The sequence below is a fragment of the Eleginops maclovinus genome, chromosome 21, assembly GCF_036324505.1.
Source record: "Eleginops maclovinus isolate JMC-PN-2008 ecotype Puerto Natales chromosome 21, JC_Emac_rtc_rv5, whole genome shotgun sequence".
Taxonomy (NCBI): Eukaryota; Metazoa; Chordata; class Actinopteri; order Perciformes; family Eleginopidae; genus Eleginops; species Eleginops maclovinus.
Window position 1 is genome coordinate 15,173,902 of NC_086369.1, and position 16,407 is coordinate 15,190,308.

Genomic DNA, 16,407 nt, shown 5'->3' on the forward strand with positions numbered 1-16,407 from the left:
GAATCCTGTTGCTTCCACGCTGATTTCTCACCTGCTGCAAGAGAGAGGAGAGCAACTGAAGCCTCTGCTGTTGCTCCGAGTCATGCTGTCCCTCCTGACACACACACACACACACACACACACACACACACACACACACACACACACACACACACACACACACACACACACACACACACACACACACACACACACACACACACACACACACACACACACACACACACATGCCAAAAGAAATAGGAAAGCACAGAGAAAGATGGAAACACAGGATGAAGGAGGCGGTGAGGATGAATAGTTCATGAGAAGGACAGAGAAATAAAGAGTTAGACAGACAGACAGACAGACAGACAGACAGACAGACAGACAGACAGACAGACAGACAGACAGACAGACAGACAGACAGACAGACAGACAGACAGACAGACAGATGAGAGGAGATGGATGAGTATCTCCTGAGCTCCTCACCTGGTTGTCTGACAGCACCCCCTCCTGGGAGGACGGAGTAACAGCGGGTGAACTGCCGCTGGACCCACTCTTCCTTGCTCCTCCTCTCTGTCCCGCCTCCTTCTCCACGTCTCTCTTGTGTTGTCTCTTGCTTTGTCTCTTGTCTCCTCTCTTTGGCTCCGACTCTTCCAGCTTCTCTTCCAAACACTCAACCCCCATCTCTAGCCCCCTCTCCTCCCTCTCTGAAGGACTCTTTATTAGTCTCTCCTCTGGCCTGTTCCCTTGCTCCACCGTCTCACTTGCTCTCTCTCTCTCTTGACTCAGTCTGTCACTTCCTGTCTGTCTGTCGGTGTCTTTTGGCCTCTCCTCCTCTTCCTCCGACGAGCTGCAGTCTTTGCTGTTAGCCCGGCTGACCAGCTGGCTGAGTCTGGCCCTCAGCTCCTCCTCTAGAGAGTCTGCAGGCTGGGGCCCCTGGGCCACCAGAGGGTAGGGCTGCGGAGGGCTGGGCACCGCTGAATTCTGGGCCACGGTGTCCAGGTCCTCTGGCTCGGGTGTCATGGCGTCTGATTTGAAGGCGTCCGGTGCAGCTGTTGGCACAGTGTCGGGTGCTGACTGCTCCTCACTGAGGCCCCGCTTCAGGAGAGCGTTGAGGAGGAAACCACTGTTCTCCTTTGGGGGGGGGACATAGCAACATAAATACATCATATAAGATGCAAAATTAAATTCAATACTGTACAATAGCCCAAACTCTAATGATTGATCAGTGCATATTTTTGCCTCTCGTTTTATGAATCTCTTGGGACAGCCTCAGAGCAGTGGGGGTTGCAGATGTGATGTTACCTGTGCTAGAGGGTAGATGGACTGAGTGTTGCTCCCGGCAGCTTTCTGCTCTGATGAAGACTCTCTCTTGCTTTTCCTGCGCCGCCGCGACCTCCGGACCGGGTCGATCTGCCTCTCCTCTGCCTCGCTGCTGTCCCCCGTCACCTGGGAACACACATTTCCACTTTAGTATTTCCTTTTTAAATGCCAGTTTGTATTTCTAATTCACATTTCAGATCATAATAACAGTTCTCTTATAAATGAATTTGAAGTACAAGAATCCTCCGTTAACCTTGGGGTTGAAGTTGACGTCCAGGGCCTCTGAGTGCAGCGGGTACGGGGAGAGGTTCTGGGGGAGGTGTTGGTGGTACAGCGGCTGGTGGTGGGGGTGCAGGTGTGTCTCCGGGGGGCCTTTCTTCCTCAGCAGGTTGTGGGGGGGTTTGCGGGGACATGCCGACAGCACCGATGAGGCCTCGGAGTCCGAGTTGAGCGTCTCTGTGTTGGTGTACTGTCCGGAGGAGGGGGAGGTGACGGGCAGGTGCTGCGTGTACGTCCACTCGGGGTCGTGCTGAGAGTCCGTGTAGTACGTCTCGTCGGACAGTTTGCGCCTGAACTGACGCAGCGCCGCGCCCCAGCCGCCCTCGTCGTCCTGCTCCGAGTCGGAGCCCATCTCGTCGTACGCCGACACCACGCCGGACTCCTTCTCCAGTGCGCTGAACACCAGGCTCTTCCTCTTGGTCAGCAGGCTGGGCCGGGAGAGCTGCGAGCTGTGCAGGGCGATCCAGTTACCGTCCGGGCTCTGCAGCACCGAGGACGCACCTGCAGGGACAGGAAGTTCAGAAACACTGACCTGCCATAGTAATCATGGCTCAGCAGTAAGAGAAAACTAAATTCAATGGCAGTTTTAAAAAGGTCTCCAATATGATCATGGATGCAAATCTTTCTATTCGATTAGAATGACCTCTAGTGTTGGGTCTCTGGTTTAAATAAGGCAGATATATGGACTTTTCTTTATCCATGTTGTTTATTTTCCAGCTATAAGAAGGTCGATCTGGGGCCTGAAACATTAACCCCCCCCCAACCCGCTTGATGTTCACTTTGTGGGCTTTTTGCATTTTATTGTCTTAAATATGTCCTGCTGCAAAAACCAATCGCCTCTGTGGGAGAAAATAAAGCTGAAATGCTTTAATCAATTTTATTGTGCATCCTATTTGTCCTACACTCGCATCTGCATCCAGTGTGTGTGTGTGTGTGTGTGTGTGTGTGTGTGTGTGTGTGTGTGTGTGTGTGTGTGTGTGTGTGTTTACTGGAGTTGTCCAGGCGGTCCACACTCTTCCAACTGGGGAGTGATGTGGCCTTGACCTCCCTCTTCAGAGAAGCGTAATCCTGGAACCCGCCGCCGGCCTGGGCCCCCCCCTCTTCCTCTGGACCCTTCTCTGGGGAGTCGTCACTGGTGAGGGAGAACGCTGACCGCGAGCGCTGCAGAAAAACAGACACAAAATATGATGATGATGGCATGCACCTCTGCTGACACACACAGTTCAGACATCATGGTCCCTCTGGAACATTTTTAAAGTTGATTTTAAAGTCAAGTGAATCAGCCTTTTCTGAATTCAGGATCATTGTTTACTTGAGTCCGGCGGCTGCAGACAGGTTTTACTGCTCAGACGGCGGCAGCAGTCACATATAATATCCACCTACAGTAATTACATAATATAAAGGGAAACACTGCTGGCCCGTCTACTTCCTGTCTGGGAAGAAATCTGAACAAACAAGACTGTGAGTCAACAATCCCACCAGCAGGGGGGGCTAGAAGACTACTAGAGAGCAACACAGACAACAGAGCAAATCATCTTTGGAGGTGGGAGAGATGTTGTGGAAGTTGTAGGATCATAAAATGTCTTCAAATTAAAAAAAGAAACTACGACACTCCAATGCAACACAGTTTGCCTCTTTTCCTTTACTTTGAAGAGGCCCTTTTTGGGGTTTTCCCTATTCTGTGGTGTGTTAAATAGGGTTTTTGTGCATGTAAATGGTCTGCAAAGGATAAAATCCCTGTGTTCAGAGGGTGGAAAGAGGAGAACATTAAAGCATGGATACATGTAGAGGAACAAAACACTAATGTGTAATTTGCATATGAGCATGATAGGGCCCCTTTAAGGCACATGTACAAGTCTATTCTTACTCATCTTGTCAATTAAATCTTCATCCTAAAGACTAAGGGTCACCAAATTATGGATTTGGGACGATAGGCTTCTTCCATCTCACCAAAAACTTTACAGAAGACGCTTCAAAATTTTTTTAACTGGTTGCTTTTTCCCAAAGATCTGATCAATTTAGTGACATTTCTATTGCTCAGGAGTCAATGCAGGTGTATCTATACTCCTCTCAGAAACACATGCACACATACTGTATGTAGATGAAGTAGCTGCTCCGCTGGGAATGAAAGGAACAATATGGAGGGGATTTAAAGCTCAGTCATGTGCACAAGCTAAACTTAAATCTCATTGGTGAACAGTCTGTCTTTTCCATGACTTAACATCCAAGTACTGCAGGTACATGCATGTTCAAATACAGACCAGCAGAGCAGGGACACTTCTTACGGTGGGTGGGATGCACTATTGAGATTACTAAGGATCATTGTGCAGATTTGAGAGTGTATTTGCATGCCTGGTGTCTTAGTGTTTGCAGAGAGCTGATAAACAGAGCCTGTCCCAGTGCGGTGGGGGGGGTGGGGGGGGGATTGCACAGGACTGATCTCCGCTGAGTGAAACAGCGGGAAACAGAACGGCGAGGCCAGGGGAGCGCAGCTTTGAAGCTACGCTCACACACGGGACGATGACAAATCTGCAGGAGTCCCTACTGACTCATAGTGAGAGGCAGGTGTGTGTGTGTGTGAGTGTGAGTGAGTGTGTGTGTACTATACACCTCAGTGAGTCCCTCTGTGTAGTTTTTTTTCAAACCTGGAACATTAAGTGAAAGTGTGGATTTCGATTTACTTGGCACACATTTGTAATATTTGTAAGGCTATGCCAACTTAAGGGGAAAATCCACCGGAAAACACTTCAAACAGCAGAGAGAGCTGAGCCAGGCACCTAGGGGTCTTAGTTGCTAAGTGGTCTATTTTCCCTGAAGCATACAGTAGATGAACCTCAAAGAGCAGCATGTGTCTACCAAATCCAAGGAATCCTCTAAATGATATTTTTACACGTTATTTATTTGCATATGCTTTTTCGAAAAGCATGAAAGTCCACATCCCTTTTTTTTTTTGAGAAACCCGTAATCCTTCAAAAGATTAAGTGGTCAAAATAAAGGAATTCTTATGCATCACAACTAGATCCGACAAAGACCTCAGACAGAGAAAAAGCAGCCTATAATAATACCACCTCATCACCTCTATAGTCTGCTATAAGCTTTATATAAGAAGTGGAAGTAGTAAGCAAGTCTGACATGAGAGGGTGGTGCTTAGTACAGCTGCACATGACATTTTTAGGAGAGCAGTTCATAGACCTCTATACAACCTGACCTATTTTAGAGCGTGTGTGTGAGACGAGAAAGAAAATAGGGTTTAAGACACTTGGCTTCACTTTTCAGACACAGAGGTTGCCGCCTTGTTTGCCACTGAAAGGACATTCCTGTGTTTTTTAAACATGGCAAACACAGAGACAGCGGCTGAGAAACACATAACAAAACACACCACTATATGTGCTGTTCAGTGAAGCGCGGAAACCAAACCACTATTGTTTCAAAGCAAATCTGCAAAGAGTTTAGAAACTGGCCCAGACTCATCAGTTCACACCCGCTGACAGCAGGATCTGGTTGACGTTTGTTTTTGTTTTTCTAGAGTTTGAGCAGAGTCAGCACTGACCCACAGGGAGTAGGAGGTCTTCAGAGGGTCCTGGGGGGCTTGAGAAGACGCTTGAGGCTGTGACGGGGAGGAGAGTTCACCGGACTGGATCAGAGTCTGAGGCTGGGGCCAGACAGAGTCGTACTCTGTCTGCATCTCTGAGCGCTTCCTCCTCTGGATGATCTAAGGGGAGAAGAGAAGGACGAAGCACAAAGGAATAAATAACTTGCTATAATACACTTTAAACCAATAACCAGTTGTCAAGTTACGCACTAGTTGCTTAAAATGTAGATAGGAAATATCAGACAAACGTTAATTATAGCAGTTGCAAATCTTCACTAACTATATAAATGACAAACCAGGACTCAGATTGAAGCGATGGGTATTTGGATCTTCACTTCAAACATTCCTCAACTTACTTTTTGTACGATTGTTGTGGCGAGTTCCTCTATGAGCTCCTCTTTGTGGTCCTGCAGATAGCGAGCTTCATTCTGCTTCTCCTGCACACAGAGAGAGGGTGACTGATTAAAAAGGGGAAGGGGAGAGACAGGGGGGAGAAAGTAAGGAGCGATCTCTCACCAAGCTGTCACTGAACTCCTCCGCCTTAGCGATGGCCTCCTCTATCGCCTCCTCAGCGACACGCAGGGCGACTGTGAGCGTCTCGGCCATGCTGTGTCCTGACACACACACACACACACACGCACATTTCATAGATCTTACACCTGTGTTACACCTTCCTTCATCCCCTCACACACATTTGCTGGAAGTAACTAAGTACATTTACTCAAGCAGTGTATTTAAGTACCGGTTGGAGGTACTTCACTGGAGTAATGTCACAAATATCTTATCATAATTGTTAGTATTTTCAAATACTTCAATAATGCATGAATATTTACAGTCTGATTATGTATATATGATTCTGAAGTCATCCATTCTGCATCATTAGTACTTTTAATACAGTCTATTTGGATGCTTACACTTGTGTTTTTATACTTGTGCTTGCTTTTGAATGAAGTAATTGTACTTGTAACTGAGTATTTTTGCAGTTTTGTGAATTTACTTAAGTGAAAGGTCCCACTGTATTCAAACCGGTGAATTACAAACCCCTCTAATGGGTCTCAAGAGCATTGGATATCAAATTAGAATATGTTGCACTGACTTTATTGCATTTATTTAACATGTCTGCTGGGCTCAGAACTTATTTAAGTGGATAAATCTCAGAACATTCAGAGGGGAAGATGACTCTTTGGTATGGATGGAGTATTGGTTGGTTTTATTCTGGATATTTCAACAGATTTTGCTCCTACTTTTAATCCTTTAACCATTAGAAAAGGTGAAATTAGAATGGATTTATCTCTATAAATGATTGCACCAAACATGTTTAACAGAAAACAATTCAGCATATTATTATTGGGGATTAAAACACTGCAGTTTAAGTGAAGAACCACCTGTTTCCACTGCAGCCGCTCAATCAAACCAATACTCTTTAATAAAAAGCTCATCTCTCTTCTCTGTGAGTAGCACTTAGAAAGTTGTGTCTTATTAAAAACTAATGGACTCGTGGGATTCGTGCTTTTTGAGTTTGCATCTTCATGGCTAAATGCACTTGCTTTGGATAAAAGCATCCACTAAATGAAGTGTAATTATAATGTTATGCAATAAAAACACACACACACACACACACACACACACACACACACACACACACACACACACACACACACACACACACACACACACACACACACACACACACACACACACACACACACACACACACACACACACACACACACACACACACACACACACACACACACACACACACACACACACACACACACACGCTTTATAATTTGTGCATTGACCGGTGTCTAACTGTGTGTAGGAGGCTTTCGTTTTATCTGCGTGTGTGTGCATTTAATTCTCCACAGCGGTTTTATGTGTATCTGTGGATTTATGTGTGTGTGTGTGTGTGTGTGTGTGTGTGTGTGTGTGTGTGTGTGTGTGTGTGTGTGTGTGTGTGTGTGTGTGTGTGTGTGTGTGTGTGTGTGTGTGTGTGTATGAATGTTAATGCATTTTGTAGCATTGATGTGATCCCCCTACACACACCCCTCTGCAGAATGCGCTCTAACAATTAACAAGCAATAAACCTAAAAGCTCCACCTCTCTAAGGGACAAACGGAAAGCAACATAGCAACTAAATCTACATTGGAGAAGTGAACGTTAATTGCGTTTGAGTTATCCGTCACTCACCTTCGCTCTGTTTGTAGAAGGCGGAATCGCTGCCGCAGATGCTGCCATCGTTGTCGTTGCCGGTGCTTCCCTCGTGAACGCTGCTTTCTAAAAAAGCGGAGAGAGAGAATGACAAACCAAGTGTTCAGAAGAAAGCCTTCAAACTGACGGCTGTCACAGAAATGCAAATATCCCGCTCGTATCATAACGTATCTGCACGCTGTTGACACATTAGAAGTAGGTTACTGTCGCTAAACTCCTCATTGTGATCCTACTGTATTCCCCTCTCCTCTTTGTCATCTAGTGAATCGTAGAGCTGTGTTTTTTCTACTTGGTCCCTGTTGAACACGCAAAAGAAACATGACATTGAAAAGAAAAAGGAGAATTCCCTTTCCAACTAGTGACACTCATGAGCGTGTTTTCTTTGCAGCTCATCAGGCCAGGTCTCTACAGTGCTGCATTTGTTTTTAAAACTTATTCCAATGTCTAGAGTCATCCCAAATGGAAAATATGTAATTATAATCCTCATACAGCTCCACTTAAAGAGCACTGAGCGCCCAGAGAAGGTGTAGTGGTTACAACATCCCGCCTCCAGAACCACACACTCCCTCAGGGGCCCATTAGCTCGTGTTAGATACTCCTCCTGAGGTTAGCAGTCAGCCCTTTCATCAATCCGGCTGAAGAAATGAATAGATTTGGACATGCAGGTTATTAGAGAGACAAACTGTCAGAGAGTGCACGAGAGGGATTTGCAAACCATCGAGGTATTAGTCTGACGGAGCACACTCCAGGTACGTTTCCATCCTCCCCGACCACAGATCCAGACAGAACAGTCTGGCTCCAGATCCAGCTCATTTCCATCCAGCAACCGGAGCCCAAACCAAGCCAAACCTTCCCAAAACACAGGCCCTGTTCCAGAGTTTTGGCTCGTGCTGCTCAACCAAACTCTATGACTCCAGTCCTTGGCCGGTCCACTGATTCTCTGTCCTGTTTCTGTCCTGTTGGACCGGCTGCAGGTTCTGTCTGAATGCACACAGACAGTCCAATAATTGCAGTTGATTGATGCAAGAAAAATCGGCCTTCAAGGAGCCAGAGTCACTCACCGATCTGTGCCACAGCTAACTAACATCGCCAGCTGAACACACAGCGATCACTCTACCACGATGTTGCTGTTGGATGCATTCTTGGCCTCTCGCACAAACATATGTCTTATAAAAAAGCACACGGTTGCATACAAGGGCATAAAACTAATGGATTCATTTCAGAAGAGGCCAACACGTAAAAATATGAAGCCAGGCAAACAAGAAAGCAAGAAGCTGGCATTTCTGTCCCCTCTAAAAGCAGCAGTAAGACGGCCGACTGTCAGATATGTTTCAGCTCGCTGCTGTGTGTCAGCCAGACGTTACAGTGCAGAGAGCGTAAGCCAGCCATCACACACTCCTACATTTCTCCACCGTGACATGCAGTGACATGCTGTTACTCAACCAGAAAAGACTATTTTTAGATTCCCCTATACATCCGAGTACATGAAGTATCTGCCCTAACAGCAGCTGGAGTCTGTGTGTGTAGCTCCGATTTAAAGAGTGTGTGTTTGATTTGATGCAGCCCAGTGTATCTCCAGGGGTAATTCCTATATTCCTCGGATTTAAATTGCACTTAATGGGAACAACTTTTTTAAACCCGAATAGTTTCCATTGGATCAATAGACAAATCCAGATGGTGTTGGGGATTAAACCCAGACGTTACCTTTTTATTTAGGCAAGTTTCTAAATAGAACAAGAATGACAAATGTTTTGTGTTTGTTTAAATCTGTTTAAAGCCTTTTCCTATTCGAAAATATGAAGACAATATCTATGAAAGATTTAACAGAAAATTGGTCAGATCTGCTGCAGAGTTTGAGAAAAATGATGATGTTTGTGAATAATAAACTGCAGTTCTTCCCTTTCAGTACAATGAAAAACAAAAGCCACAAATACAAAATAATAAACGTAACATTTTAAAGTTTTCAACTAACTCCCAGAGAGCGATACTATCGCCCTAAGTCTAAGAAAGGCAAAACACTGAGCAGCCGTGCAGGAGTGTGAACGAGTGTTAACAGAACACTGAACTGGGAACCAGACGCACTCCCAGTCGCAGCTCGCTGTAACAAATCCTCACCATTACACGCTCCGCCTGAGCGGCTCGGCTCTGCCTGGTTGGAGCCGAATCACTGAGGACGGGGACAATAAGGGGGGGGGGAATTACCTGCAGCAGCTCACCACAATGTAGACACATAAAGGAGAGCTGTCTCGCAGGAACACACCCACACCCCACCACCACACCCCCACACCCACACCCCCACACACACACACACACACACACACACACACACACACACACACACACACACACACACACACACACACACACACACACACACACACACACACACACACACACACACACACACACACACACACACACACACACACACACACACACACACACACACACACACACACACACAGTAGTGGAGCTCCTGAGGTATCATGGTGATGCTCCCTCACTGTTTACGTATCAACGTCAGCCTCTGTCACAACATAAGTGTGTGTGAGGTATCCCAAAAAGCGGTGCTGTCACCTGTCAGTCAAACAGGCGCAGCCTGAAGCGAGACCCTTTTAAATTAGCTCTGTGTTACGGTCTGTTGAGACTAAACATTATTTCATTATTAGTATATTTACATAATACAGTTCAAATGTGCATATGCACCTTGTTTGCATATTCATGTTTTTTGCTATTTTCTATTTTCTTAGACCAAAAACACTTTTTCATTACATTTAATGCGTAACAGTTTGGAACTTCAATCTGAATATTAAAACTCACATTTTATATCAACATGAGAATGCTGCAACGGTGTTTGGTTCGTTTTGCATGGCTATTTGATTTTTAAAGCTGGTATTTCTGCACAGTGTCAGAGAAAGAGCACGATAAACTCCAGAGCGTTTTTTTGGTTTCATACTATTTCTTTTGTTGCAAAGAAGGGACAGTGTAGTATGAAAAGGCTTGAAATAACCTCATAAATTCAACCTCTCACAGCATTTTAAGATGACAGCGATCACTCAGTGTGATGACACCACATCACTGTTACTCTCACGCCTGCTGCTCATCAACGAGAAACATCTGACATGGCAGAAATGAAAGTGTGAAAAAACAGAGCAATCTTGTGCGTTGTCATTACGTGTGTGTGTGTGTGTGTGTGTGTGTGTGTGTGTGTGTGTTCTTAATCCAACTTCTGAATTTCCCCCTCTATGACCACCCTCTCACCTTTGTCCCCCACCACTTGCCGTCCTGCTGCTCAGACGAGTGGAGGAGGAAACCACTCGATATCGCCATGGTAACTACACAGACGACAGCGGTGGCCTGCAGGTGTGTGTGTGTGTGTGTGTGTGTGTGTGTGTGTGTGTGTGTGTGTGTGTGTGTGTGTGTGTGTGTGTGTGTGTGTGTGTGTGTGTGTGTGTGTGTGTGTGTGTGTCTTATTTCTTTTTCCTTCTTTGTCTTAAGTATATTGCACAACTAGTGTTGTGCATTGTGAATCTTTAAATACTTTCGAGAATAGATCTCTTCTTCTGTTGTTTTGGAGCAAAAAGTTTGGAAACGACTGAAACTCAGAGCTGGGATTTAGTAGAGTGATAACGAGTGTCGTTAAGAGAGGATATGCTGAGACACAGAGGTAACTAACAGAAGACTGTATAAATAAATGAGCCAGTTAAGCTCCACTTAGAGCGAGCGGTTCTGAAGCGCCGGCAGCACAGCGGCGAGGAGGGAGAGTCCAGACGGTTCCCTTTCAATTACAACGCAGCATCTGGCAGCACACAGCCTCATAAACAACGTCCTCAGAACAACGGCTGAGGAGACGGAAAGTGAGTTCACATCGAGATAGGGGGGGGGGGGGAGCGGAAAGTAAACAAACATTTCATCCGTCTCTTTCATTTGGGAGATAAGAGCGCTACTCTCTTGCCTGGATGATGCCAATGTAATTGAAATATGTATAGGTGCTTTAGGAACCACTCTTTTGAAAATATGAATTCTCTGTATCCTTAAGACTGACCGTTTAAGTGATGCACGCAGCACTTACCAGTGTGTGTGTGTGTGCAGAAAGGAATTGGTCCAACATGACCTTTAAAGTTTTAACGGATGGAGGTGGAATTTGAAATGAGGGAGCAAAGTGTCTCCAGTAATTCTTACCATTTAATTTTTCCATTTTCATAATGCAGCCACTGTCACCTGCGGGGCCATTGTGTCCGACTTAAAAGCAGTCTGATTGGGCTAATCCTTTTAGTGCATGAACCTGGGCAAGAACAAAGCTGCAGAAAAACAGCTCAAAAGGGCAGCCTGGAGCAAAAGCAATGTTCCAATGGCTGCTTCTAATGCAGAGGGAAATGTCAATGCATAACATACCCAATTCCACCCTCTCATCATAGTCTGATTCGAAAAAAGCCAAACTTGAGGCAGAAGAACTTTACTGTGAATGCAAACTGCAGGACAAGGTCAGATCCAGCTGCTAAAGGTCAGAGTTTCCTGCACATCTCTTTCATTTCACACACATTTGTCCATGAACGCCGGCCAGCTGACACGCAGTCCTGGCTCCACACGCGCCACACAAATAGCTGCAGTTGTGTTCTTGACACCAATGTGGTCCGGGCCCTGTAGCTGTTTGCTTTTTTGTGACAGCACTGGCTCTGGGCTCCTGTTTAACATCGTGCCCTCCAATCCCAGCAGACAGAGCGCTGCACTGAGTCACCGGGCTTTCAGCTCAAAGACCAGAGGAGAGAATCGCTCCGACAATACAGCTGTGAGTTAGTCTATAAATCTACTAAGAGAGGTGGATAAGGAGGTCCTTGTGTTTTGTTTACTCTTATTTTGGCGGGGAAGAACGACAAAGGCACTGTTCACATTGTCCTGGTACTGGCTAGATGTTGAAGGTGGAGATTAAAGAAGCAAAACCTTGTTTTTCTCGGCTACTTTACTGATACAGTTATGAAACAAAACCAGTTTCCATGGAAGCATTTATATTCATTAGGCATGCTGCCCCAAATACAGTAGCTGTTAAAGGATGTCTCCACAGCTATGAAAATGTAAATGAGTTAGGAATCATTATCTGACCTCGGTTGGCCGACAAAGGGGAGCAACTAAATTAAGGTTCGGCTGTAGAGTGAGAAAAAGATTTATAGATTTAAAGGCAATCTATGGAGGGCAAACACTGAACAATGATCCCATCTGCAAGTAAGCAGCTTCTATTAACAGTGTTTATTTAGATATATTTTATTCCACATCATTTGGTTTGATTTCCCTACAAAACAGCTCATGAATTGTAAGCTCTTCAGCAGCTCAAAAGGAGACCGACATGTAAGTGTTTGACTTACAGCCCTTAAACGCAACACAATAGTGAAGGTCAGAAAACCATATGATGGAGAAACACTCAAATCTGCATCCGCACTGAAATACAGACAGATAATTCAACAATCTGACTTGTAAACTCTAGAGTATGGATTCTATTTTCTCAACTTTGGAAAAGGGCAGAGAAACAAATGTAATGTGTGTAATTTACTGCAGCTTTTGGTGATGTTTGCACACAAATCAAACCTGCAGAGCGTTAAAACACAAGCATGCACGATGCACATACGGGTATCGTGCATTAAAGACAAAGGGTATTTTTAGTAATCTGTGCACCCTGCATGCTCCGATGCTTTCAGGTATAGTTGAGGACATCATAACTTCGTTTAAAAAGCCATAAAAAAACCCGACACCACTGCTCCTTTACTTCCTTTCACTTCCTCCCTCGTGACAGAACAGCGAGTCTGAAGGTTATAATACCGCTCGAGTCACCGTCGTCTTATTTGAGAGGTGAGGAGACTGCAAACACAAAAGGCAGGAATAAGGTGACGGAAGAGTAATCCCCGTTGGAAATAAACGAGATTTAAGTTATAAAAAGAGGAGGGAGAAATCATCAGTCCTGCTTCTGATGTTTCATAAAGGACTCATCAGGTTGAATTTCATGGCGGATGCTGTGATGCTTTCCCATGAAACCAGACTCGAGTGACGTACAGAAATATACAATGATGGAGATTTTTAAATAGCTGAGGCGTTATTCCAATTCAAAGGTATGAGCCAGTGTGCTTCTGCTAATTTATCACAAGGGAATTAAACACAATATCTCTTGGATCAGTCTAAGAGACGTACAGTCACAGCTAAATGCCTTCAAATAAAACTCTCTTCGGAGGGAATAGTTTGACATTTAGGGAAAGAAACATCTCTCTTTCATGTCAATAGTTAAAGATAAGACACCACTCTGAAGTCTGTGTGGTAATATGAAGATTAGTTCAGCTCAGAAACAGTAAACAGGGAACACGGCGACCTTGACTGGGTCCAAAGAAAGTCTTTCACCATGAGTTTTTCAGGCAGATAATTCCCCAGAAAACGACCATGTGTTCTTTTACTTTGATTTTTGTACAGATTCAACAAACAAGAAGATAAGAAATGATCAGCTGGAGGTAATTTAGGAAAGCCTAAAGACATGAGAGTCTCCTCCTCTAAAAAGGTAACGACCTCTTGTTGATTTCGTCCTTGTAAACAATTATTTGTTCAATCCTAAAGTGTTCAGATATTTGCTGTGATGTTACCACTCTGTGTTCATTTCATTTAAAGAGAAGCTTCATTTACTCACACAGTTTGCCCCATCCATACAGCAGTCTCATTTCTAATCTTGATGTATTTGTTTGGTTGTTGTTGCCGTGTTCAGGAAGCATTAATGCATGAGTAAACACAACCGTTTCATTTCATGCCATACTGCCGCCAAGGCATTAATTACTAATTTAATAGTAACTCGGATCAGTGGCTGGCATCTGCCCATCCTCTTAATGAGCTACTCGAAATAGACTCAAAAGAGAAAAAGGGAATTCAGCCTCTCAAAAGAATAGTTTTTCCTCCTATTTATGTTTCATGCTCACAAACACTCGGAGAATAACGTACTTTAACTTCAATACATTCACGTAAAACTTACTATGCAGATTCAGAATACTCATATGATTTATGATCAACACATACATATACCTTCATTATATCTGGAGTACCTTCACAAACTACACAGTATATAAAGACAATCAGTTAAACAAACAAAAACAATAATGCGTCCATAATTATAATCCAAAAGTAAAACATATCATTTTTAATGGGTCATGCTGAGAAGTCAAAGTACAGACTTATTATTTAGTCAAATATTGAATGCAGGACTTAGTTTCTCTACACTGTGTTATTACTACTTCTACTAAAGTACCAGATCTTGGCATGGGAACCGAAGGGTCGCTGGTTCAAGTCCAGATTAGACACAAGTAAAGAGAGTACTGGGGAGGGGACAAACCCCCAGAATGCTCCCTGGCGCCGTGAAACATGGCATCCTCTTCTATCCATAAGAAAAGTGTGTGTGCATGTATGTATTCAGGATTTGTGCATCCATACACTGTATACCAACAGAGTGACAAACCACTTCTTCCACCTCTGGTTAAATCTCTTCCTCCTGCACGGACACACAGTGCTGCGGCGGAGGGATATCTGTAACGCAGCCGCATCACGGCCTGGCAGCGCAGATGTTTGACAGGAAAGTACAAAGGTCTCGCTCCGTGTTGTCTTCCTGTCCGTCTGAAGGTCACACTCTCTCTTTGGGGGGGCGTGATGGATGTAAAACACCGGCTGTCATATCAGCTGCTGTTTCACACTCCTGCAGAATTGATTTCACAAGCATCGGCGCCTCGGTGATAATAAAAAAAGGAACTCTTCTAGTATAGAGGCCGCCTATATTCCACATATGGTTTGGGAATGGTTTATGGGAATGTTTGACATTCCTGCAGCTGCTTTCCTGCATGCATGAGGAACAGGCCCCAGTGTTTAGCAGCGTAATAAAATATAAAAGCTCGATGATGCAACATCAGTTTGTTAATGAGCAACATCTTTATCTCATTTATTTTGTATCCCAATCTAGAGCTGAATCACTTCCTTCAGTGAAACCTCATTACACTCCGTTCATTGAAAGGCAGGAGACGTCCTGATCTAATCACGGTAATCTGCTGCCATTATAAGCTTGTTGAAACACTTGACAGAAGAGCTTTGAAAAGGGCATTTTCATCCAAATAAATTTAAATTCAATCATGTTTTGACAGCTCCAGCCTCCGCTCCTTTCTATACACTTCAATCTGATATAGGATGCACCCACACCCACCCACCCACCCACACACACACCACACCCACACCCACACCCACACCCACACCCACACCCACACCCACACCCACACACACACCCACACAGGCCAGCTAGTGGGAGAGGCAATGCGAGCAGTTCAGTAGTGGAAGAGTTTTAATCTGCTCATGTGAGCCGAGAGAGAACAGCAGCAGAGAATAATCCTCCCTCCTCCATCCAGTGATGTAAGAGAGGAGAGGAGAGGAGAGGACAGGAGAGGAGAGGAGAGGAGAGGAGAGGAGAGGAGAGGAGAGGAGAGGAGAGGAGAGGAGAGGAGATGAATAAGGAGAGGAAAGAGGAAAGGAAAGTGGAGAGGAAAGGAGTAGAGAGGAGACGAAACGAGAGGAGAGGAAAGAGGAGAGGAATAAGGAAATGAAATGCAAGGAAATGGAAGGAATAAGAAAAGGGAATGAAAATAAATTAAAAGAAAGGAAAGAAAAAGACAGGAGGACAGGTGAGGACAGGTGAGGACAGGGGGGACAGGTGAGGACAGGTGAGGACAGGGGGAACAGGTGAGGACAGGTGAATCAGGTAAATCAGAACAATAAATGCAGGTTTGGACAGATTTTTGTCCCCTCAAACTTTTAGAAATGTCAATAAATTAAGCTAATATTTCTTTTTGATTCCTTTAGTTTTGTCTTCTGACTGCAGGATATGACTAACAACCAAAGCATCACATTTTAAATCCCAAGAAATATTTTGGATCTGAATCACAGGGCGGACACACACAATACTTTAATAATGGAAGGTCTGCACACTGCTAGTGTTTCCATGTTTTAGGCTGCCTCGC

At 44.7% G+C, this 16,407-nt stretch overlaps 1 protein-coding gene across 1 annotated transcript in view; it reads right to left on the reverse strand.

Moving 5' to 3' along the window:
- Positions 1 to 16,407, reverse strand: part of LOC134883818 (rab effector MyRIP-like) — a 92,088-nt gene that overhangs the window by 7,669 nt on the left and 68,012 nt on the right. Inside the window, 8 exon segments of the mRNA XM_063912253.1 lie at positions 469 to 1,116; positions 1,288 to 1,431; positions 1,559 to 2,085; positions 2,574 to 2,745; positions 5,135 to 5,296; positions 5,533 to 5,613; positions 5,693 to 5,790; positions 7,370 to 7,456. Of these exon segments, the coding sequence (XP_063768323.1) occupies positions 469 to 1,116; positions 1,288 to 1,431; positions 1,559 to 2,085; positions 2,574 to 2,745; positions 5,135 to 5,296; positions 5,533 to 5,613; positions 5,693 to 5,790; positions 7,370 to 7,456 (1,919 nt within the window).